General features: G+C 41.0%; 1 protein-coding gene across 1 annotated transcript in view; it reads left to right on the plus strand.

Moving 5' to 3' along the window:
- Positions 1-26,024, plus strand: part of SLC35F1 (solute carrier family 35 member F1) — a 381,987-nt gene that overhangs the window by 339,485 nt on the left and 16,478 nt on the right. Inside the window, exons 5-7 of the mRNA XM_057739875.1 lie at positions 2,973-3,129; positions 5,146-5,198; positions 12,239-12,393. Coding sequence (XP_057595858.1) covers positions 2,973-3,129; positions 5,146-5,198; positions 12,239-12,393 — 365 coding nt within the window. The remainder of the gene's footprint in view (positions 1-2,972; positions 3,130-5,145; positions 5,199-12,238; positions 12,394-26,024) is intronic.

Consider the following 26,024-nt stretch of genomic DNA (forward strand, 5'->3'; position numbering starts at 1 on the left):
TCAAAAATATTTAATGAGATGGGTTCATTTTCATAAGTTGCATTAAGTCTTTCAACACTCTAGAATACTATAATTCACAATTTATTCTTGAAATAGTGGTAAGTAGTGATTTTAAATAATATTGCCTCTTCTCCTGCTACAACCACACAGACACAAATATCCCTCCAAACATGGTGTTTCTGGTACTTAATCAAAATTTAAAAAGGAAAATCAATTCTTGCAAAGCATTCATGACTGGGTTGATTAGAACCAAAAAGCGATCCAAAATGAGAAATGGCCGACCCAAGCAGACAGGTGGTGATTCAAAGGGAACGACTGATTCACCCTTTTTAACCACCATTTAGTGAACACTTAACAAGTGCCAGATGAGATACTAGGCATTTTACATTATTTTGCATTTTTAAATCTTATTGACGTTATTTTACGGTATCCTCACCATAACATCATTTTAAAATAAGGAAACTCAAGTCAGAAACACTCGATAGCTTGCCCAATGTTCAACACGTAATAAATGACAGAGATGTGATTAGAACCCATATCTACCTGAATTGAAAGGTCTTGCACCATCAAAATCCTTACCATGGGATGGATTAAGACCTTTTCTGTCCGCTCAACTAATTTAAACATTTATTGAGAATTTACAATGTGCCAGGATCTGTGCTAGGGACCACACAGACTATGAAGCCAAGTAAATCACAGTAGGCCCTTCAGTCCTGCTGTGTAAGCACACAGGGAGGAAGGGAAGACACGCACGTTTAATAACAGACACGTGGAGCAGAGTGCAGTGGGGGCCACGCACGGCGACAATAATGTGAAATTCGGAAGAGAGCAAGAAGGCTCTGGGGTGAATGGACTTCTCATAATTTCAGATGTGTCCATTTACCCCAGATTTGCGGAACATTATCAGTCATTTTGGTTTCAACCATATGTAAATGACACGCTTGCGGGATATAATTTTCCCTGTGATTCAGAGAAATTGACTCTACCATGTCAGATATCTATTGCATTAATAGGGCATGAAACACAGAGTAATATCTTGTAATTTCCAGTTAGCTAGATACAAATTGTAGGTACAAAATATTATATCAAACACTTCATTATGTCATATGGTTGGATAAAATCATGTCCTGGTTAATTTAATTCTATTTAGTCATCTAAAATTTCATACATGCTATATGTATAGGTACCCACTTTCAACTGATTTAAAATCTGATAAATACACTTACTAGTAAAATTTTAATAAATAATATTTAATCATTTTGTTACTGATAGGAAATACTTCCAAACTTGCAGTTACATGAAATGGTATCATTATTAACACTAATTATCACTGCATTGATGAAAATTCAAAGTACTGGGGATAGTAGATTCCATATCATCAAATGTTTAGCAGAATAGGCCATAATGATACAAATGTGGAGTTTGAAAAAGACTGGTGAGACTATTCATTGAAACTGTGTGGCCTCTTTTTAGGACATTTAAAAGATGGACTGATGTTTCCCTAATTTCTATTAAAATATTTTATTGTAATTTAACTTTCCTGAATTCACTCATGTAAAATTAATTTCAGTAACCAAGCATTAACCATTCTATCAAGCAGCACTTCCACACTTCACTAATACAACAGTAATTGATACTCATGATAATGGCCCCATGTCATCACAAGATTCTGAAATGGCTCCTTATTGAAAAGTGACTGAACCATGTTCATTATAATTTTATCATCTTAATAATGGATACTTTTTACTTTATGGGTTATTCCTCAAATGAACTCCTTAAAATTAGACATTTTTCATGATTTTCTAGTTGACACGTGAAAAAGATTAATTAGGTTGCTCTGTAACAGCAACCTTAATTTCCCCAGAAGACACACTCAGGGACACAGCCATGAGGTCTGGTTCCTCACTGGAGCCTCCTCACGTTCTTGGGTCATCTGCTCCCCATGAGCCCAGGGAGGGCTCCCAGCCCTCGCAGACCCAGACTCTCAGCTCCATTCCCTGGAGGGTGACTCCAACAAGATCTCCTACTTTTGGGGGTATCTTCTCTCTCTGATCCTTACCAGGAGTGGGAAGTTGTCTTAGAAAAAGTGACACTAATTAGAGTAAATGTATCTCTGGGGGGGACCACAGAGATGTGAGTGCAGAGGTCTCTCCCCAAGCCCAGCCCAGATTCTATGTGAAACTGTTTCCTGAAGAATGCACAGTTCTCCCAACTGTACACTGAGAGTCTGGTTCTGTAGTTTTAGATTGTTGCAGCTAATCTGGGAGTCCAAGGCTACTCTAAGTCTCCTCCTTAGAATCACGCTGGAGAGAGCACCCTTCCCATTCCACACTTCTTTTGCCCCAGAGCTGCACATTAGCTGAGCTGCCATGAGCCAACCACACAGGACAGAGCTGGAGGCTGCTTGGGTACAAGCCCACCGTGAGGCCACCGGCTGCTGATCTCCGCTGTCCTTCCCTGGCTTCACACTTCCTGGAGTGGAAAGAGTTGATCTAACTATAGGACATAGCCAGGTACATAATTTATGAGAGATTGGACATAAACCAAAACTAACCAAAATTGAATTTAGAACAAATATTTTTATGAAAGAAGAAGAACATTAATGTGATAATGAATTACATATATTTTCACCCTTATGTTACTTTCTTTAGGGGAGTTGAAAATTTCAACACACAATCCCTTTCGCTCAGACAGAAGACATGGGGCTTTGTGGAGAGCGTGCAATCTAGAAGAAACTGGTCTCTTTCTTAGCTCGGGAAGACTTCTGATTGGGTAGACAGAGACAACCTTTTTATGTCACAACATATCTGGAGCATACATAAACAAACTTTACTAAACCTCAGTTGACAAAATACAGAACTTCTATAAAAATGTCAGAATAGAATAGGCATAGGAAGCTGGTTTTGCTGGTGCCAAATTCTTGTTAGGAAAATTTTAATAAAGCACACTCTTTTTTTTTTTTCTGTTCCTAGGGGAAAATAAGCTGGTAGGGGACCTTCTGGTCTTAGGAGGAGCCACGCTCTACGGTATCTCTAACGTCTGGGAAGAATACATCATCCGAACCCTGAGCCGAGTGGAATTCCTGGGAATGATTGGACTCTTCGGGGCATTTTTCAGTGGAATTCAGTTGTGAGTAAAAATAACAAGAAATTCACGTAGTTGATTCTCTTAGAGCTTATTTTTACAATTTTTTTTTCATCTGGAATATGGTTGTTCACTTTATTTTATAAAAATCAAAGCTAGAAACCTGTCACCAACCTCCCACATGAAATCTGAAAACTTAATATCTTTATTAGTAGATTTCTTCCAAACTAAATGGATTTTTAATGAATTTATTTAATGGATTTTGAAGAATATTTACAAGAAAGCATTAGAAGTACATTGATTCTCCCAAATCAGCCAGTGAGGTTTTATTTAGAGAAATAGACAAACTAAGCATAAATGCCATGAGTTGATGCACTTCCAAAAGGGACAGTCTGTTTATTGCTGACAACTAGTAAACTAGTTTTACTAGTAAGCACCACTAGAAAACTTATAGTTTAAATTTTTCCTTTAATAAATTGTTTCTTTTGTTGCCCAAGGATTTACACAAGTGAACCATATTCTAAATTCCTCTTAGGTAATTCCCTGGTAGTCCAGTGGTTAGGACTCAGCGCTTTCACTGCCATGGCTTGGGTTCCATCCTTGGTCGGGGTACTAAGATCCCACAAGCAGTGTGGCGCGACCAAAAAAAGAAAAAAACCCACAAATATAATGGGTTTCCATTTTCCTTAAACCAGTGAAGATATAACACAGGCATTCACTAAGCATCAAAAAGTCAGAAACATCAATTTTGCGGTAATTCTGGCATTGGAGCATATAAGTCATCACTGACTAGGCCTCAGAAGTTGTTGCGAGAATAAGCGTCAAACAAAGCATAATTTTCCATCAATAAAGGCCATGTATTTTAGTTTCACATAAGAGATAAAGAAGAATAGTATAACCTCCAGTCTAATTTCAGCAAATCCCTCTCTGCAAAGCACGTAATGCTGATTTCACCAAGTCACTTTCTACAAAGCAGTTTCTTTGTAATTGTACTGGGTGAGTGTCTGAAATTATTTATGGAAGCTGTTTTGGTATCACTTTAAACCTGTTTGGCAAACAGGCTGTTTCCAAGAATCCTCCAAATTTCTGTATCCTGAGGTACAGGTGAAAACCTCCATAGCAAACAAGGCAAGGAGATGGGAAGACTCTCTACGAAAGATTTATTTTCGGTTCATTTTGAAAGCATGATGGCATTTTAAAGTTCCTAAACCTGGCGCTTTAGCCTTGTAAGAGGAAAAGAAATTGCCTAGTTCCACACTTCATAACCAACATTTTGTAGATGGATGGCTCATTTTATGGACTATTATTCTTGAATCCAAAAAAAATATCTTCAGAGATCTACACTCATTTGCTTCAGTTATAGGCCATCCGAGCTGACGGAGCCCTTCAGAGACGTGGCTTCCAGCATAGTGGAAGTGGCATATGGGTGTGTTTGGCAAATGGGATGCGTTGAGGGTACACTGAGACCCAAGTGATGCCAGTGGAGCCATGCCACCCTCCCCTCCTGGTCCTCTTCCAGAACAGTGGCTCTCAGAGTGTAGCTCTCTGACCAGCAGCACTGGCACCACGTGACCACTTGTCAGAAACGCACAGCCGTGGGCCCCACCCAGAGCTACTGAATTATACTCTCCAGGGATGAGGCCCAGGAAACTGTGGTAACACACTCTCCAGGTGGCATTTTTGTACACTGAAGTTTGAGAACCACTGCCCTGGAGAGTACTCTGTCAGAAAGTTGATTACGCTTGCAAGCCCGGAAAACTTCCAAACCTCGCCATCTACTTTTGAGAACGCATCTAAGCAAGCAGAAGCGAAGGCTAGAGGCAGACTGGGTGAGGAGGACGGCGGAGGGTCTGTGCTGCACCGTGCCCACTGGCGCACTCCCCGGACAAGATCCTGCAGGGATAAACCTCAGGCTGGGCTGCCTAACGAGACTTGCCTCTGCGTGACCCAAAGTTATTTTTGAAATTCAGTTGATTGCTTCATGATGTGTATAAATCTGGTACGTGAAAAATAAGAAGTAGGACGCATTGCTTATCAGGTCTGCTTTCTTTCAATTCGCAGAGCAATAATGGAGCACAAGGAGCTGTTAAAGGTGCCCTGGGACTGGCAAATAGGTAAGGGGTTTGCTCACCTAAGATGCTGTTTTTCAGTAAACACAAGAAATAACACTTGGAGAGCGGTGGGGGTGGCGGTGAGGCACGAACAAGGAAGGGACTTGGACTTCAGGGAACTAGAGAAAATGAAACCCCCTCGTCACTGTAGGGACGCGTACCCGCTAGAAGAGACGGAACTGTGTGGTTCATAATGTCTCTTCATTGAGCCTCTGCCTATTGTCATCGTCCAGATGCCATGAGTGTAGACACAGAAGTACGTGATTAGGTTAAAGACCAACCAGAAAGGAAAAATGCCCGAGGCAGTGGTGGGACACAAATGACAGCAATTTGCTCCAGCCGAGAAATGCAAAACTGATGTGCTCATTAAAAAGGCACTTCCGTAAAGGAAAAAAACTGAACTGAACAGAAAGGCACAAAAGAAAACAATGTAATGGGCATTCTGAACCCATAAAAACCTTTTCAGAAGGTAGCAGTTTGCCCAAAAGACATGGTTAATTGATCTCCAAATGGACTTGGTGGAAAATACCAGACACTCTAAGCTACTTAATAGTCATCCAGGGCATCTAGATGCCACCTGTTTTGAAAGTGACTTTCCTCTAAAAAGAAATTTAGGACAAGGATTTAAGATCCTAGGTGATACTCTAATAATGATCACTCAGCAGGCCCTTGAAGGGACTAACATTTCCTACCCTCAGCCCTGAAACGTCTTCTCAGTGTCTATACCAAGACTCCTGGGTTCCAGCAGTGAGCACAGAGCTTGGCTTCTGGGCATGCTTGGAAAATGCCCAGTGAATGTGAATGGGAGGTGAAGATACAGGTGGTTCCCCACCCTGAAGCTGGCTGCTTGAGCCATCTCCAGCTTATATGAGCTTTCATAGAACTGGCAGCTTCAGTCAAGTTCTGCTTCTCCAAACAAGGACAACAGGGACATAAAGCTCCCTGCACCACTTTACCTGCTCCTGACCCTGATGCATCCAGGGTTGACTTGCTGCTGACAGAACTGCCTCTGAAGGCACACCAGGTGCTACAGAATAATGCACGACCCCCCCCCAGAGTTATCTCCAGTGACTTCAAGGGCTCCCCAGCCCTTGTGTCTGTCACAGAGTCCTGCCGTTTAATTTCTCCCGAGATGATACACTTAAATGAAAATCCATAGAGAGAAGGCATTGTAGGGAGGAGAGGAAGGCGGCTGGGAAAGGAAGCCAGCTGCAGGTTACAGCTGCATCGGCCTTTGTGATTGTCAGAGACAGGATGTTACCCGTGCTTGGTAGCACTTCACGTGCAGTGGTCCATAAGTATAAATTGTATATTGATAGTAGTAGCACTAATAAAAAATAATTTGTCCTCTAATAATGTGGTTGGCATGTGCATGTCCACCAAGGTTCTGTTATAATTCAGTATTAGTTAAATGTGTCATCAAAAGGTAGGTTTATTCTGAGCCCTCGTATTGCCATTAAAATGTCAATCCCCTGTGGTCTGAGATGATGAAGGGCCAAGTAAAAGGAACACATTATAAAGCCATTCATTTAATTCCTGATTGGAAATGAGGCTCAAATGGTCTAGAAAAGGAACCAATATTCATCTTTTCTTTCTGAAGCATGGATACGGGTTGAATTTTTTTTAACATCAGGACCATCTTTGCCCTCCTACCTCATCCTGACCTACTACAAGGTTCTATTGTTTAGTTCCGTTCTAGGCACATAAAATTCAGTGAATAAGTGTTTATTAAATGAGTGAATGAATGAATGATGAGACAAAAGGGAAGCGGTGGAGACAGGGCAGGAGGCTCAGGCTTGGCACTGCCCTTTCTTTCAGGGAAGCCGGGAGATGGTGTAGCAGGTACTGCAATTCCCGGACCCTAGAGGCAAGGAGATGTCAAGGGGGTCAGCGTCCCCTCAGAGCCTCCCCGCACTCTGTGGGAAGTCACGCAAGAGTGCTGAGCTCTGATCACCGTGTCTTGGTGGAGCTCTCCCAGCATGTTAGATAAGAGACCAAACTCCAAGACGATCTTTATCTCCCAGCATCTGTCAGCGCGTCTCTCTCCCTCCTCTTCCTCCACCTCAGGGATCCCCGTCATACAGTCTCTTGGACGGCTCCCGTGGCTGCCATTTCATCAAAGTAAAAAGATTTATTTCCTATGGAGCAAGTGGGGTGGGAAATGTGTTCTATAGTTTCTGAATTTGGAAAGCATTTCTTAAACAGATTCTGTTATGTTCTAATAACATGGGCCAGTTGCAAGAGACAAACAGTAATGAAAAGCAAGAAGGTAACAGTTATTGATGCTATTTGTTTTTATTTCTTTGTTTTAGTCAACTGAACAGAAAGACTGGGTCTGATTACGTAACCATGAAACTCAAGTGACATCTAGGACCTAAGGGATCTAAAATGTCCTCCTGTGTAGCAGGCGGACAGATGAGTCAGAAATCTAATAACTAGCTTAAGCGATCCCTTTATCCCATTTGCCACATTGTGTTGAAGGATGTGTGAACAAGTGTTAGCTGATGTGCAAGTCCAGCGTCAGAGGAAGGGGAAGTGAGCGGAGGGTCAGCCAGTACCGGTTCATGGTGCGCTGGGGCTTCACTTTTCTTGTTGTGGGTGGTGCTTGCTTCGGTTTGGTTTGGTTTTGTCCTAGAGGCCAAAACAGGAGATTTGACTTTTCCCTGAAGATGTAGTAACGGGACCACAGAACAGGAAAGACCCTGAAGATCATTAGGAATATAGCCTTTCTTGATTGACATATATACACTATCGATACTATGTATAAAATAGATAACTAATGAGAACTTACCGTCTGGCACAGGGAACTCTACCCAATCCCCTGTGGTGACCTAAGGGAAAGGAAATCCAAGAAAGGGGATATATGTATATATATATAGCTGACTCACTTTGCTGTGCAGTAGAAACTTACACAACATGGTTAAGCAACTCTATTCCAATAAAAATTAATTAAAAAAAAAAGGAACCTAGCCTTTCTTTTTACGGGTGCTGAACCAGAAGCCTGAGGAACGGAGGCCACTCTCTGGGCTCCTGGCCACCTGTGGTGGGACTGGCTGCACGCCCTGAGCCAGCCCCCATCCTGGTGCCTTCGTGCATATGTCCTGAGACACTGTCCTACCTCGCTTCTACCTTTGAGAATTAAAAACCGCATTTTAAAAATCTAGTCTGGTAAAAGGAAAGTAAAAGAACAGCAGTAGGACCCCAAATAAAGTGATGAAATAAAATATATGCAGCATACACAGACACATGTATAGATATACATGTATATATCATATCCGTCACATATAAACATATATCACATATCACATCATATATCATGTATATAGGATGTGTTGTGTTTATATCATATATAAAGTGAGACGCTCATTACAGTCAAATAGGTTGCTTCATCCACGCCCTATTTCTCTTCAGAATAATTAGACAACATAGGTTAGTGGTATGTGCTCAGAATTTAAAGTCAGGCAGCCTGAGGGACCTGAGGACAAGGTACTCAACCTCTATAAGCGTGTCTTTTGCCCGTTTGCTCACAGATCTGTTTTTTACCCTTACTCTGCTCTGCATCGCAGAGGCTGATGGCTGTCTCATGCAAAACAAACAATGCTTTCCAGGCTGCCTTGTTAACTGGCTTCCAGTTAGATTTGGCCAATGGGAGGCAGTAGAAGGGGATTGGAGGGTGGGAGGAAGAAAGAAACCAGGGTGTGTCTCCCTGTTTCAGGTCAGGTCTCTAGAAATGGCCGAGTGTCCTCTGATTATACCTCTGCTGGGCCTCCCTGACTTCTGACCTCTGGTAACATGGCCTCCTCCCTGGATCTGTCGGGCTCCAGGGCTGTGAATAATTTACTGCTGTTGCTAATGTCTGCGTGGCCTCACCATCCCTGTCTCCTCATCACCCATTCAAACACCTTTGTAACTTGTGCCCCGTATTATATGTCCTCTACTGCACCTGGTATAGACTGTTTTTTGACCAATTGACTCTATAAGCCTATTTCCTCATGTGTATAAAGAGGATAACAATAGCAATGGTGTTTTCATACTGTTATGGAGATTAATTAACATACATAAAGTACATGACACGTAGCAAGCGCTCAATCAGTATTAGCTGATAGTATTCTTTCCATTTTCTTCGCTTAAATCTCTTTAGTGCATGAGGACAAGAGCTACTAAATTCTGCCTTTCATGAGAGGGAAATCGTTTCAAACAAGAAATGGTTATACATATACGTTGTCTGCAAGTGTAGTTATTGCACCCATTGTGTGGTTGTCAGTCAAAAAGTGATTCAGTCCATTTGTTTGATCATGTCGATCGATTGTTTGAAAACCCCACGTGGACAGCAATTGGGCCTTCAGATGCATCACTAACATCCATTACTAGCTAATGTCCATCTAAAAACAAATCAGCAAATTGTGGCAATACTGCGTTCCCACTCTCAACTGAATCAGGTGTCCATTTGGCTGACTTTGCTTTGCTCACAAAATAGGGTATTCACACACAAAAACATTGGTTGACCCAGCAAAGTGATTAATTATGATGGTGTATATATTTCACTCCTATCCCTCTAAATTTAATTCTGCAGGTTTTAAGAACAGGTTTGGAATGTTTAAATGTTTAAGCTTGGAGCATCCCAAGGCAGCCTGATGAGCAGAGCGAAACTCTGCTGTGTATCTATTTTCCTACGCTCCCTGGCTCACCAGTTTGCTTGTACAGTCACACCTCTTCCCTGAGCTACCAGTTGTATAACCACTCCCTACTGGACAAATCCTTTTGGATGATGCATAAGCATCTAACCCCTAACATGTTCCAAATAGAGCTTTTTATTTCCCCTGAAAAGCTGGTCCTCCCGCTTAGTTCTCTCCATCTCAGTAAATGGTGTCATAAGTCACCCAGTTTCTAAATTAGCCAGAACCCATGTGAACCCATGGATATCTTTGATGCTCTCCTTTTTCTCACTATCTACATCCAGTCTACCAGCAGGGCATGTTGAGTCTTCACAGACCAGCCACTTCCCTTCATCTCCACCGCCACTCCGAGCAAAGCCGCCGGCATCTCTTGCCTGGACCGAGACCCTGCACTCCTCACTGGTCTCCATAAGGAACCCTTTTCTCCCTTCATAGTGCTAATACCAACTCTAAGCTTCCTGTCTATTGTGTTTTCCATTGCATTGCTAGCCCATGGTAGAGTCCCTAGAGCATAGTAGGTACTCAGTGAATACATGGTTGAATAACTGAGTGAATATAAAGCATCAGATCTCACATGTGAGAGTGCATAGTGTGCTAGGTAAGGTGATGGGAGGGTGGGATTGTGGAACTTCCCAGCCCAGTCATGTATAATCTAAAAATATTTTTTTTAAAGGCTTGGGTTCCTAGGCTATGTTCCGATCAAGTCAGAATACTTTTAGTGGATTAACTTAAGAATATATTTTATCCCATCTGTTCATCTCAGATTCCTTAAAGGAATACCAAATTAATTTTTGTCTTTTCATGTATTAATCATAGGTTATTTAATTTTGCATTTTTAGTAACTTGGTTAAAAGGAAAATGAATTATAAGTATCATGAAACCCAAGTACAGGAAAACTGACCATTTTCAGGAAATTAAAACTTTGGATGGAGAGTCAAAAGCCATCTGACATTACTATGACAGAATGTCCACAAGAGGACTTCTATAATTTACCAAACGAGAAAAGTGATTATTCCAATTTCTTCTTAGGGCATTTCCACCACACTAGAGGGGGCTGTTGTACTGAGTTTGCTTACTTAGTGTTCAAAATAAAATTTTTATATAGATTTGACATGGCTTTCCTTAAACTTAATATCAGAAACATATAGAATAATGATTCATGCCCTTAAATGCTCTCCATATGGGAAATCCAAATTTCTCTTTGGAGGGATCCCTGTTCTTCATAGTCAAAGGGACTGGGTGTCCAGTACCCACCAAATCCTCCAAACTTCACAGAATTCAAAGGAAGCAATCTTTCCACAGCCTAAAACAGACACATGTAATCAAGTTTCCTTTGGAAAGGTTGGATATTTTATTATCTAAAAATGCCCAAAGATCCACTGAATTGCATTACTTATGCTTATTCTATGCCTTATTCTTTCAAGGTAGAGAGATGAGCATTATTTTTCTACATTTGGGTTGTATCAACATCTAAGAAATGATGAACCAAACTGTAGATTTAGCCATAATCTTCTTTTCTGGGATTCAACAAAATTATGTACTTATGGAATTAGTATTAACAATTGTGTATCTAGTTATATAATGAGAGAGAGAATTTCAGAGGATGAGGAACTTATCATATAGCATTTTTAGGGCATTTTTTTTCTTTTTTATCTTTCTGTTTTGCAAAACTTCATTCTTTGATGTCTGCAAAGCATTTATCTATTTATTTATAAAACAGCAGAGCCTGCATGTGAGAGCCCGCGGTGTGCTAGGAAGAGTGATGGTGGAGTAGGACGCTGGTGTTGGGGGTAGGGCTGAGCTGGATTCACAAATCTGGAAGAAACTGACAGATAATCTTATGTCAAAGCAATGCAGTGATCTGTCCAAGGTCACGCAGTTAGGACTTCAGTTCACTCCTCTGACTTAGTCCCCATCTCTTTGACATGGAAGCCCTTCTATTTTAAGGACTATGTAGCTATTCACTGTTTTGAGCAATGCATGGCACCAAGCAATTTTGTTCCTATATTGCAAATAAAAAAGAAATGGAAAGGTTGGGAAAGACCGGGGTACTAGAAAGTAATTACAGCACAACTGGAAATAGAATTCAGAAGCCTTAAGCCTATGTTCTGAGTGTAGCCACTAAGAGGTGTTCCCTCCCAGAAGAAGCAAAACATCAGCTATGTCTGAGAAGCATATAGTTCTTGTTCCACATGCAAATTTTCACGTTTTATTTTACGTTTTAGCCATGTATTACCCAATAATAAACCTCAGTTCACAGAGTGAAAGATAAACGAGGGGGGCACCACTCCCCATGCTTCACCCACTGTGGATCCACAGAGGCCCTGGAGGAGGCTGTGACGTCGCCTCTCTTTCCTCTCCCCCCAGGACTGCTCTATGTTGGCTTCAGTGCCTGCATGTTTGGTCTCTACAGCTTCATGCCCGTGGTCATCAAGAAAACCAGCGCCACTTCGGTCAACCTCTCCCTGCTCACTGCAGATCTGTACAGCTTGTTCTGCGGGTTGTTTCTCTTCCACTACAAGGTAAGTTGAGTCCGTGCTCCTTTCTGAAGATGCTACTTTGTAGGAAGGAACGCATATAGGTAGGAATGGTCTGCTGTGGAATGGCCCCGGTTTGGGGATTTTGCATCGAGAAGCAAGAATGCCCCTCTGTGTGCTCACCCCTATGACCTGGGTATTCACATTCCAACTGTAAGACTGAGGCAACGCTTTGTCATAAGAGACTAGTCACTACAGATATTTGATAGTGAAAGATACGAAACAGCCATGGAGAGACGGGCTTTCAAATAATGGGGGACAGTTTTTTTGACATAATTCACCCCAGAAGCATTCTTTTTCCAGCCTAAAGCTAGGAAGACTTGTACGATTCCCAAACTATAACTGCCAAATGGATTCTGCCAAAGGCGCTGGAAGAGCATATTCTCATTGGAGAAAAGACACAGTTCCGGCAGTTTCTGTTTTGCATATATTTTCATAGCAAATATGAATGGAAAATGCTAGTGCATTCAAAATAGGTTCTTTACTGAAAGACTGGGGTTTGAGTAAAGGAATGCAAAGAGATACTATGAAGCACTTGCAGTTAATATATCAGCCTTAAAGAAAAGAAGAAACTATTCAGTACAAAGATGACCCTCTTCAAGGGTAAGACTCTACCCACATCCTCACCCAAAGCATGCATGACTGATTGGTTATGGTCCACTGAGGGGTGCTATGAGAGGCTATCTTTTAAATGCTACACTCACTGATTCATTAACAATTGACTAGAATAGGTATGTGGGAAGAGACCTGCTTGCCGTTCCTTAACTAGTCCTATTAGATAAGGGTCAGTGGGGACTATGACCACTGAAAAAGGACAAGTATGGGATATCCAAGCAGATAAGATCAAACTAGAATGGGCAAAAGAAGAAGAGGCAGATAAAAAGAGGCGCTGCTCTGGCTACTTCTAGCCAAGTGCTTCACCAGTGGTGTTACAGTTAATGTCACCATCTCACGGGTGTGGCCAGCGGATGGGGCATCTTGGTGGGCAGGGCATCTTCAGCCAGGTCACACTGGGTTTGGAGGTTCCCGGAGAAGTGCTGAGCTGGAGGGAGTATCTACTTGAGATGACCAGAGGCAAAGCAGCAGAAGTGAATAACCAGAAATGTTACTGTGCTAAGCCAAAATCATAGCCAGGAAACAGACCGAGAAGACCAGACACGGGTGGAAAAGAGGTCACAAACAAGGTTGGCAGCTGGGAGGACCAGAAGCCGAGCTGGAAGATGAGCGGTGGAGAAAGCGGCCGTGGCAGCAGATAGGGGTGAAATGCTGAGTCCCTGTTTTACATGGAACCTTCTGCCCAGCGTGGTGGCAAAAATGGCAGCTTAAAAAACTGTCTATTGCTGGATGGCGTTTGTACCTTGTTGGTCATTTGTTTTGTCTAGTTGGTACATTTTGTTTCCTGATTGCATCCTGGTCCTCATAAGAGTCAAAAGCAAAGTCACAGACTGTTCCCCGCCTTGCTCCCCACTACAGTGTTAGGAGGACCACCTTCCCAAACACACACAATTCTTTTCCGGAGCCCCGGGGACTACCCAGCCGGGGTCTCATCAGTACAGCACAGAGGCTGCCGTTTTTCTTCTCTCCTCTACAGCTAAGCATCCACATCTAGTCCATTCCTCAGTGTGAGTTCTCTTCTCAGCGCTTACGCCTATAATTGTCTTTATAAGGTCCAGCTAGAATAACCCCTTTAATCGTCCTGGAGGAAAGACGACTGAAACCTATTGTTCTGATGAAGGACTGCGGTCATTTCTCGGGCAGTCCAGATCCATTTCGGCTCTCAGCATCCTTCACAGCAGTGTTCCGGAAAGGCTGTTTTCACCAGGGGTGCTTGGTAAACATGCAGATTCCTGGGCGGCACCCCTGGGCCACAGAATCTGCATCTGGGGCTGCGTCTGGGGGAGTCTACTCCTAGGCGAGGCTGATGTTCTCTGAATTTGAGAACAAGTACCTGAAAGGGGTACCCGAACGGTGCTCGTTCCTGTTTGACTCTGTCACCGCTCACACTTCCACTGACTTTCGGTTAGACCTGGGGCTCTCTGCATGCTAAACCAGCAGCGGGAACTGGGAGGGCTGATGAACCAGGGCAATTCTAACTCTCCAAAATCCATTTTCTCTTCTCATCATTTGTATATTACTGCTAACTTAGCATAAGGAACTTTGGGGAAGAGGAAACCGGGTAGTACCCTGTCATCGTGCCATCAGAAGGGAACCTGTGTTATCTGAAAATTACATTCCTGTACTCACCAATTTGGAGGTGTCATAGATGTTTTTAAATTCTTAAAGCAATGCTTTTCACTATACACCTGTATTTCGTTACCATTTTACAAATTTCCTTGGGGTAAAATTGGTTCAACACAATAGGTGTTTTCTCTAGTTAAAATTGATTCCTATTGTCTTCTTTTTAAAATCACACGTTCAAGATAATTGTAGATGCACATGCAGTTTTAAGAAATAATACAGAGACTTCCCATTTACCCTTTTTCTAGTTTCCCCCATTGGTGACATCTTGCAGAACTATGATGCAATATCAGGATATTAACATCGACACAGTTAACATACAGAACATTTCATCCCCACAAGGGTTGTTCTTGCTGCCTTTTTATAACCATACCTACTTGTCTCTCACCCACCTCCTTAACCCCTTGAAACCACTAATTTATTCTCCATTTCTCTAAATCTGTCACTTCAAGAATGGCATGTAAATGGAAATATACAGTATGTAAACTTTTGAGATCAACTCTTTTCACAGCATAATTTCTCAGCATAGTTCTCTGGAGATTCATCCAGATTGTTTTGTATATCAGGAGCTCATTTTTTTATTGCTGCGTACTATTCCACGGTATGGATGTACCATGATTTATTTAACCATGCACTCAGTGAAAGACTCTGGGTTGTTTTTGTTTGAAGCTGTTACATATAAAGCTGCTATAAACATTCACGTACAGGTTCTTGTGGGAGTAGAGTTTTCAGTTCTCTGAAATGAACACCTAAGAGTACAATTACTGGGCTTATGGTTGTAGCATGTTTAGTTTTATAAGAAACTGCCAAATTGTTTCCTTGAGTGATCTGTCGTCTTTTATTACAAAGAAATACATATTCATTGTGAGAAAGTCAGAAAATACAGATAAGTACTTTTATACCTTGGTACCATTTACAGTGCATATTATTTTTATAGTGCACATATTTTACAGTTCATATATGTTTTTAAATTTAATTACACCACGCATACTGCTTTGTTACATGCTTTATTTGAACTTAGCATGTACATATTTCCCTGTCATTTAATATCTATATATAATATGAGTCTAAATGAGTGGTTCTCAGTCCTGGCTGTGTATTAAAATCATCTGGAGAAAATATAAAACATAGGCATTCCAACCACCATAAGGCTCAAAGCCAAGTCAACAAACCTGCACCTGCTATTATCCTTTGTAACTGCTTTTCTTAGGAAACAGACATACCCACTTATTGTATTTAATAAAGTTTTATTAAAAAAAAATTGGAGCCCAGGCTCCGCCCCAGAGAGTCTGATCCTGATTGGTCAGGAGTGGGAACTTTTAAAAGCTCTTCAGATGATTCATCATATATCCTAACACACAGCCAGATTTGAGAATCACTCATCTACAAGATTATTTTTGTAGATATAGAGTATTCCATGGAATAGCTATGCTTATACTTAATTTTTTTAACCCAGGGTTTCTTAACCATGGTACTATTGACATTTTAGACCAGGTGATTCTTTGTTGGGGGAGGGGACCTGTCTTGTGCATTATGGGATGTTTAATAGCATCCCTGGCCTCGACTCACTCAATGCCAATAGCATCCCCCAAGTAGTGACTGTCAAAAATGTCTCCACTCATTGCTAAACATTGAGAACCATTGCTTTAACAATCCCTGCTTATTGGATTCAGGTGGTGTCTCTTTTTGGCTATTATAAATAATTTGAGGAATAAGCTTGTACTGAATCTTTGCTCGCATTCAGGGTTTCAGTGTTTTTTTGAAATAGTTTTTAAATAAATCTCATAATTGGTTTCATTTCCTTTTTGAAACAAAGATCTTTAAAATAATTTGAGAATTCTATTGACCAGTCAGGAACCTTGCACAGAGGCAGTAATTGCAAAGCCCTGTTAATATTATGGTAATCAACATTGAGACATAGACAAATGCTCTCTCTCTCCTTTCCCTTCACTCTCCTATACTTACAGCTGACACCACATCACTTTTTTTTTTTTTTTTTTTGCAGTACACAACTTAAGAAATACATGAACAGGTTTATTTCAAGTACCTTCCTGATATCCTGCCCCTCAGAGAAACCAGTGTCCTGAATTTCTTTTTTTTCTGGTTCATACTACTCTCGTTTCAATATATGGATGTGCTCCGAAATAATATATGGTTAAATTTTACTTGAAGTTTATCAAAATGTTTGCAACTTCCTGTTCTTTTCAACATTACGTTTATAAGATTCACCTGTTTGTTGCTTGTGTCTGGGAGCTATAGTTCAGTTTTTTCACTGGTGTGTAGTTTCCATTGCATGAATTTGCTACAACTACTTTATTCTCTTCTCCATTAATTCCTGTTGTTTGCCATTTTTCCCTAATATGACAATGTTCTAAAAACATTTTTGTACATGTCTTTAATTCTTTAGGGCATAAGTTTAGGAGTAGAATTACTGAATCATTGGGTGTTAATTTTTATAAAGAAATGCCAAATTGGTTCCCAAAATTGTTATACCAATTTATACTTCACCAGAGTAAGGGTTCAAACCTCATCAACTAGGTTTTGTTACTAGTCCTCAACATCTAGCTTTTCTTATACTTTAAATTCTGTAAATATCTTTAAAAGGAATTAAGTGGTACCTCTTTGTAGTTTTATTTTGCATTTCTAGACATCCTATTGAAATCTGGAGGCTGCATATGTTTTCTTTATGATTACTGGTTCCTTGTGTTTTTTTGTCTATGAAATTATTTTTTATGTTTCATGCCCAGGTTTTCCCTATTGATGGGGAGTTCTTTATGTTAGATCTGTACACATCTTTGGTGAATTTTATGAGATGCAAAAATCCCATTTTGTGGCTTATTTTTTTATCTTTTTTATGGTACCTTCTGACTTTTTTTTTTTTTTTTTTAGTTAGTTAGTTAGTTATTGCTGTGTTGGGTCTTCGTTGCTGCCCACGGGCTTTGTCGGTTGCGGCAAGCGGGAGCTACTCTTCGTTGCGGTGTGCAAGCTCCTCATTTCCATGGCTTCTCTTGTTGCGGAGCACGGGCTCTAAGGCACGTGGGCTTCAGTAGTTGTGGCTCACGGGCTTAGCCTGGAGCAGGGATCGAACCTGTGTGCCCTGCATTGGCAGGCGGATTCTTAACCACTGCACCACCTATGAGGTCCCACCACATCACTTCTTGAATAAACACTGCCTTTTACTGTTCTCTGTTTTATGAACAATACTATTTCATATCTGCAAAGAAATAAGCTTTTTAAATCTTAAAAAAGTTCCTTTTCCTTAATTTCTAAAAGAATCTTCCAAGAAATGCTGGAACTTGCACTCAAATAGTCATTATTTGGAAAATCCAAGATTTTTTCCCCAGGGTCCAGCTTGCCTGCCTCTGAAATTGACCTCAGGCTTCTCGGATGGGAGGCTCTCCAGAGCCGGCAGCAGGGTGGCTCTGAGTGGCTTGCAGGTTTCCCACCACAGCCAGATGGGCCATCTCAGAAAATTGATTTTTAAAACATGCTTATTGGGGGTAATTTTATCATTAAGAGCAACTTATGCTCTTGGCAAGTTTTGCAGAATTTAAGAATGGTGATGTCAGGTGATGGTATGTATATGTGTGTGTGTCTATTTGGGGGAGTAGGAGGAGGTGGTTATATTTTTATATATCTCCTTTGGAGAAATTTCTATTTAGATTCTTTGCCCATTTTTCGTTGGGTTATTTGTCTTTTATTATTGAATTATAGTGTTCCTTTATGTATATTGGATACTAGATCCTGATCAGATTTATGATTTGCAAATATTTTCTCCTACTCTGTGATTGTCTTTTCATTTTCTTACTAGTGTCCTTGGAAGCAGAAAAGTTTTTAATTTGGATGAATCCCTATTTATCTATCTGGTTATAGTTTTAAAACCATGGAAGGAACCAACTCAAGCCCACCATGGCCTTTGGGCCACCAAGTCTTCCCTGGTGGTTCCTGGCCAGGGTGGCTTAGTTGCCTCACGTGGTCTGCTTTAAGGAGATGGTTGAAAGTCACAGCCTAAGGAAGAGAAGATTCATTTCAGGTCAGGGTGTCCTTAACTCTTTAAAGAGTATAGTGTGGAAGAGAGTTTAAGCCAGTACCCCTCAACCTTGACTACACACTGGAATCACCTGAAGAGTTTTTAAGATACTGATGCGTCAGTCCCACTCTCATGTGTATTTAAGTGGTCTGCAGTGCAGCCTGGGCACGATATTCTTAAAGACTCCCCAGTTGACCCTAGCTTGCAGCCAGAATTGAGAGTCACTGGTTCAGACTTAATTTATGTGGCTGCAAGCAGGTGGCACTAGGACCAAAGGGTGAAGGTTATAAGATTATAGCAAGATAGAAAGAAACCTAGTTAACAATTCGTCATCCGAAAATGGAATACAACTCTCCTGGGAGACACCCTCACTGGAGGAAGCTGGGCGAGAACGTGAGAGGCATAACATGGAGGGGGCTCATGCTTCAGTAGTGACGATTAACCTGTGACCTCTGAGATCTCATTTGGTTTTACCGCCATCTGCCGTTAGAGTTTATTCTTGCACCTAATCGTGATGTCTTTAAACAACCTTCTGGTCTGGTTATAAATATCTGTAAGTTGAGAGAGGGGGGCTGTTTGCTCACAGATGTTGCTTACCCAGGCAGAACTAAATGATTAAATGAAGCTCTCCTGCCCAACATTGATTATTTGCTTTTTCTCGCTGTCCATCCTTGGAAAAAATCCATTCCCTTCCCCACCCGTCAGTCCACTGTTTGCAGCTTCTCTGCCTCTTGTGCTGACTGGGCAATAAATCCCCACATCCCACAGAAGCAAAGGACCTAATTCTGAATTAGACTATCTACGTGGTATAGTGCTCTTGCACACTCTAATTTTACAAGATTTGAAAAGTGGTCATATATTTCTGTTCTTTATCACCTAAGAACGCTATTGAATCCAGAACAGTAAATCTATAACAATCCATGGAAACTACAGGAGATGAGCTTTACTAAGCCGAGAGATCCCCTAAAACCAAACCCAGGAAGAGATTCATGTGGGAAATTTTCAAGGTGATGGTGTGTTGGCTTTTCAAGGTCAAAGCTTGACCCGTTATGAACTCTATCCCCTTATTTATTGAACACACGAACACTTTTGAAATTGAAAGGATGTTAGTTTCCTATGGCTGCTGTAACAAATTACCACATAGTTAGTAGCTAAAAACAACACAGATTACCTTACAGTATTGGAGGTCAGAAGTCTCACTGGGTTAAAACCGTGTGTTAGCATAGGCGTGTGGCTTCTGGAGGCTCTCGGGGAGAATCTGTTTCCTCGCCTTTTCCAGCTTCCGGAGGCTGCCTGCTTCTTCGGCTGGTAGCCCCTTCTTCCATCTTCAGAGCCAGCAGTATAGCATCTTTAAAACTGATTGCCATTCCCGCTCCTTTTATAAGGACTGGTATGATTATATTGGGCCCACCCAGATAATCCAGTATAATCTCACCATCTCATAATGCTTAACTTGATCACATCTACAAAGTCCCTTTTACCAAGTAAGGTAACATATCCACAGCTTCCCGGGATTACGATGTGACCGTTGTGAGGAGGCCATTATTCTGCCTACCACAGGAGGCCCATTAATAATTTACACCAAGACAAAAAAGGGTACATTGGCTTCAAGCCCACCAGCTGGAACACGTCGATGTGCTCTTCAAAAGCCAGATCTGGGCAATGAAGACACTCTCCACCTACACACACTGTGCTCTGTTGAATTTCCAAACTGCTTTTTAAAGAAGTTATGGTTACCTGCTAATATGTGACTTTAACACTAAATCAGGTGGTGAGAAGATGAATTGGGTGGAAAGACTACTTCAGTGTCTACTGTGTGGAGCATGAATTCAGCAGTCTGGTGTGGCAAAAAGAGCATGGACTGCAAAGTCAACGGAGCCCAGATTTAATTTGTGGCTTCTGTTTACTGTTTAAGTGCTTTGGACCAGTTCTGTATTCTCTCCAAAGGTGAGAATTCTTCAAGGTGATTAGACTTGCCTTAGGGAGTTTTTGAAGGGATTACGTAATTTCTGAATGGTGACCAGGGGTGGCGCATTTCTCTGATTGAACGTACGGTTCAGGATGAGTAATCCCTATCTCATTCCTTTTTAGGATATCACTCTCATTTTCAGATTTTGTAACTGGATATGTAGCATTTAACAATTTTGTTCAAGATTTCTCTTATTCCTTATTTGAAGAGGAAAAACTGGGGTCTCATGCATAAAAATTTAGAAAATATTGTATCAGTCATTTTTAGCTGAATTTCTTGATTCATGGCTTACAATAGAATTTTTAGCTGATTGCCATAAATTTAAAAATTCAAGGGTTGTTAAAATATCAATCATTCTTTCACGATATGCCATCATGTGCTGAACATACTTCAGGAAAAAAGTAATCAGTGTTGAATAGGGAGGATATTCCCTTTTGCTTGACATTTCAAATAGAAAATGGCTTACCTCACACATTTTTCTATTACCTGCTGTAATAAAGTTGAGAGTAATTTAATAAGAAGTGATTATTTTTGTAGCTTTATCAAAATAAATAAAAAATTGATAGAGAAAAAGAAATGACCAATGTAAGTTCTCTCCAAGTCCCCAGGTAACCCAATGGCCTAAACACTCCACTTAGGCCATTGGGTTACCCGGTCCCCCATATGGAACAGTCTGAAACCACAGGTGATCCTAGTGAAAGAGGAATATTTTAGGAAGGTAAGGGACCGTGAAACTTACACACTTACCTCAGGAAGGTGTTTTTGCCATTCAGATATTCACTACTAAAGAAAAGGTAAAGAGGGATTTCAGAATCATTTGTCCAAGAATGCCATTTTATTCTGGGTAATGTGATTCACGTGAACTTTTTAAGAATTTATCTGTACATTTTAGTCTCATTTTTATACCAGAAAAAAATTTTTTAATTGCTGCAAGTTATTTTCGACAAATAATCAGAAAAGTTTCTTACATCATCAACTGCCTATTCGAGCAATCCAGATTATATCCTATGAGGACAGGTATTGAGCTCCGTGATCCATCCTGACCGTCTCTGTCAGCCACTAAAAATTACCCCCCACATGTGCCAGTTTCTCTTACTGGTTTTGTTGTTGCTGTTGTTATAGGAGACTTGGCAAGAAAAGTTTCATAACTGTGGCCGTGGGGCTAATTTAATAATATATTGTTATGCACTAAATTTAAAAGAACTTTATTCAGCAAATATTTATGTATTCTATGCCTGCTATGCTCCAAGCACTGTTTCAGTTCTTAACTCTTTATTTATAAATAAAGGTGACAAGAACACCAAAAATCACCAGGTGGATTAATGCAAAGGATGAGATTCCAAACCACTGAAACTTGAATAGACCAGCAATCTCAAACATCCTTAACATCTGTGTTTCAATGCCAGAGTTTGCAGAGATTGCATCGAGTGGAATCTTTCATTAGCCATGGGCCTGAATCTGCAGCCAGCCAACCCTGTTGATCCTTGGCGACAGTGAGCAATTTCAGTAATGGAGTTGCACTTGGAAAGCCGGGGCAGGCAGCTCCAGCCTGCGGCAGCCAATGAGCATAAAGCAATACTGCACATCTTATGTATAAAAAGATCCACACTAAGTAGCCAGTTATATTTCTTTTTGGAAGAACAGCATCTTGAAAAGCTGTGAATTTTAAGTTCATAATCCCTAATGCAGTTATAAATGGGACATTTTAAAACTGACACAGCTTTGTGGCTCTTCATATTTTTTTAAACTGTCACTAGTGAATAGAGAATTAGAGAAACTAGCATCACTGGGGCATTTCATGTGAAATACCAAAGTGTGAGAGCAATGAATGTTCAGACTTGGTTTCCCCCTGCCTGGAAGCTCAGTACAGTGTCTTTTGAGGTTTCCATTTTGCTGAATTAGTTAGAGTAAGTGCTTTCATGGGTGGGAGGGAGTGCTTCCCAGGCAGCCAATCAGGAACCCAGGCTCCGTCCGTCTTGTGGCTCTGCCATCCTCTCGGGCAGGGATCAACAAATGATGCACTATGAGACAGCCTTCTGTTTTTGTAAATATAATTTTATTGGGCTATATCCATGTCCATTTCTTTATGTTATTCATGGCTGCTTTTGCCCTACAACAACAGCACTGAGGAGTTGTGACAGAGACTGTGTGACCCACAAGCCTAAAATACTTCCTGTCTAGCCCCTCAAGAAAAAGTTTGCCTGCTCCTGGGCTAGGCTCTTGGAGTCCTCAGGGCTCTCTGTGAGACAGCCTAGAGACTTTTATGGCTGTGTCTGGAGTGGTGTATATAACTTCCTCCTCATTCTGTTGGCCAGAACTCAGTCACATGGCCACACTATTGCAAGGGAGGCTGGGAAATGCAGTCAAGCTGTTTGTGCAGGAAGAAAAGAAAACAGGTTTAGTGAATGCATAGCCAGTCTGCCACGTTAGCAATTTCCACTTACCAGAAATATTGGAAGGATTAGAGAAGTTGGGGATAAATGGCGAGGCAGGTCCAGAAGCATAGCCAGAAGTCAGAATTCCTTCTACATGAGTCTGTTCATAAACTCCACATTACAAACGGGTATTGTGAACTCATATCATCAGGACAAGCCGTAAGGAAAACTGGAATGAGCTAGAAGTGTTGCAGAAGTTTCAAATGGAAAGGCTTGTGGTTGGACTGAAGCATAGCCAGGAAAAAACAGCTAGCTGTCTTCCAGGAGAATGCATGGGATGTGCTTGTCATCAGGGTGCATAGCCTGACCGCCCCCCCCCGCACTCTCAGACACCTAATTTTGTCAGCGGACCTGAATCCATCTCCCGTGATGACCCAAGCACACAGAAATCAGAGCATCAGTTTGCTAAGATAAAGAACAGAGATTGGCTCAAACATTGTCTTGGCTAAAGCTGAGACATCACTACACATCTCAAGGGGCTACCACGGATGGGAGATTTTTTTTTTAACACTGTGCTTAATGTTTTGGGACATTTTATGTATTTCCTTCCATGAGAGAGAATTGATGCTATCCCTTCTTCATTTCCTGACTTCTGTTGTACTTTTATATTGTCAATTATTTTAACAGTTAATGTCTCTCAATATAATCCCTATGGTTTTAAAGCCATATTTCCATACTTACTACAGTTGCTGTACCACCGGTCTCTAAAATGCAGGCTCTTCTTTTCTGAATTCCTTGTCTTGACTTATCTTGTATTTGGCTGGATTTCATCACTGTTGGTATTGTCAGGAAGCAGGGCTGCCATGCATGGTTGTCCAGGCTGTACACAGTGCAATTTGCCCATTTATAAGGAATATTTTCCAGCAGATAGTATTCAAGTGCCTTGAGGAGGGGAGCCTTCATAGTCACGGCAAAAGTACCATTGGGTTAGTTGGTAGGTCTATCAGGAAGTGTTCTTTGCTTCCTTGAAAATATTTCTTATGTTTGTATTCAAAGGGTAATTTTTTTAGGTAGCTCTTTCGTTTACTCAGAACTTTATACCTATTGAAAGTTTTTTCGCTTTTAAAAATTGAGCACTGTACCCAGTCCTTTTCAATCTTTTGAGTGACAGGACTTTATCATTAAGGAATATTTTACCCCCAAGAGTCCACAAGTGTAGTATCTCTGGGGTTTTTTCTGTTTGAGAATGTCTCTGATGTCTCTCACTTGTAGGTCAACTTAGTCTATGACCTATCCCACTCCCAGGGGTACAGTTCCTTGGTGGCCTTGAAACTGCTCCTCCAGTTCACCCCAGAGGCCCAGATAATAGCTAGCCCCAGTTCCCCACTGCCTCCTTAAGAAAAGGAGGAAGAAGGGAAGGGTTTCTGTTCCTAAGAATGTTTCCTTGACTTTTCCCCAGGTTTGCCTAATCACCACTTAATCAGTTGAGAGAGCTGAAAATATCTTCACCAAAATGTGAACACGAGTCTAAGATCAGGCAGAATGGCAGAGTTGTCACAAGCCTGAGCCCAAGCCCTGGAGTCAGACCACCTGGGTGTGCGTTTCAGCTCGCTCCTTACCAAGAGGCCCCTACCTTTATTTTTGTGCCATGGGTCCCTTTGGCAGTCTGGTGAAGCCTGAAGATTCCTTTTTCAATGTTTCTAAATGTTTAAAATAAAATACATAGCATTACAAAGTAGGCTGATTGTATTAAAATAAAGTTATCAAAATATTTTTAAATGTGATGATATAGTAATCTGCAAACCACAGGATCTGGAAGCACATCTAATAACTATTGTCATTTCAAAGCAGTGATGAGTGTAAGTAATATTTAGAGAGATCTGTGCAGCAATTGTAATGTGATATGAAAACACATGTGATTTATATTGGCGAAGAAGTCTGCGGTACAACAATACTAGTGTAGCTCATTGCTTGCATTTATGACGAAGAAATGCTAAATGTCAGCTAGAGGTCAATGAAATAAATCTGGGTTTGCTGTCTAGATTTGAAGACCCTCTGAGTTCTGTACAAGAACCCCTGATGCTACCAGTTCTACAGCCTTGGGCAAAAATTACTTAACTTCTGTCAACCTTAGTTTCCCCATCAGCAAAATGGGGGTCACAGTAGTGGATGTTGTATAACTGGTAGATTAGGGGTCCTTATAGAAATGAAATAGTGCATGTAAATCACCTACTGCAGCTGCTCAATAAATAGCACCATTATTAAGGATGGTAGGATTTTGAGTGCTTATATTACATGTTCTCACTTAAAAGTATTATAAATTATGTATTGCTGAAACACTATATGAACGTTTGTTATTTTTATAATCATAAAAAAAGTTATTTTCAGTTCAGAAATACATAAAGCTAGCAATCCCCTCAAATAAAAAGGAAATCTAAATACAAATCTCTGCCATTGAAAAATAGGACAAAATTGCAACGAGACTCTGATTAAAAGTTTCTAAGTGGTTTATTCTCGGTTTTAATTGACAAACATAGACAAAAATTAAAGGGTTTCTCTGTGTCTGTTTTCCCCATTCTTTTTACATAACTGAAACTCTTCACTCATTGCATTGGTAAGCACTAACTTAGTCATATGCTTAGTTTCTTCCACATTTAAATATATTTTGGGATGTGGTTTTATTTTTTAAATAAATACACTGTAAACCATCCCGTGGGGCCTCACATTTAGCAATGTAACTCAGTGTAACTGGAACGTAAATTTTGGCTACCAGTGTCACATCCAGTTCCTTCTTGATGCTCCATGGAACCAGGCATTTTTGTGCAGGAGTAGAGCTGTTTCCCACTGCTCTGGAGGTCTCAGCACTTATGGATTGTACTGGCATTGCCTTTGTGCACTAACCAGTCGCAGCTTTAAATGAAAGGACAGACCTTATGTAAGAAGTAAGTACTAAGCTCCAAATGACAGGGGCTGTGCATGTCTCCTTCTCTGCTGGACCCCTGGT

Source organism: Hippopotamus amphibius, chromosome 6, assembly GCF_030028045.1.
Source record: "Hippopotamus amphibius kiboko isolate mHipAmp2 chromosome 6, mHipAmp2.hap2, whole genome shotgun sequence".
Lineage (NCBI taxonomy): Eukaryota > Metazoa > Chordata > Mammalia > Artiodactyla > Hippopotamidae > Hippopotamus > Hippopotamus amphibius.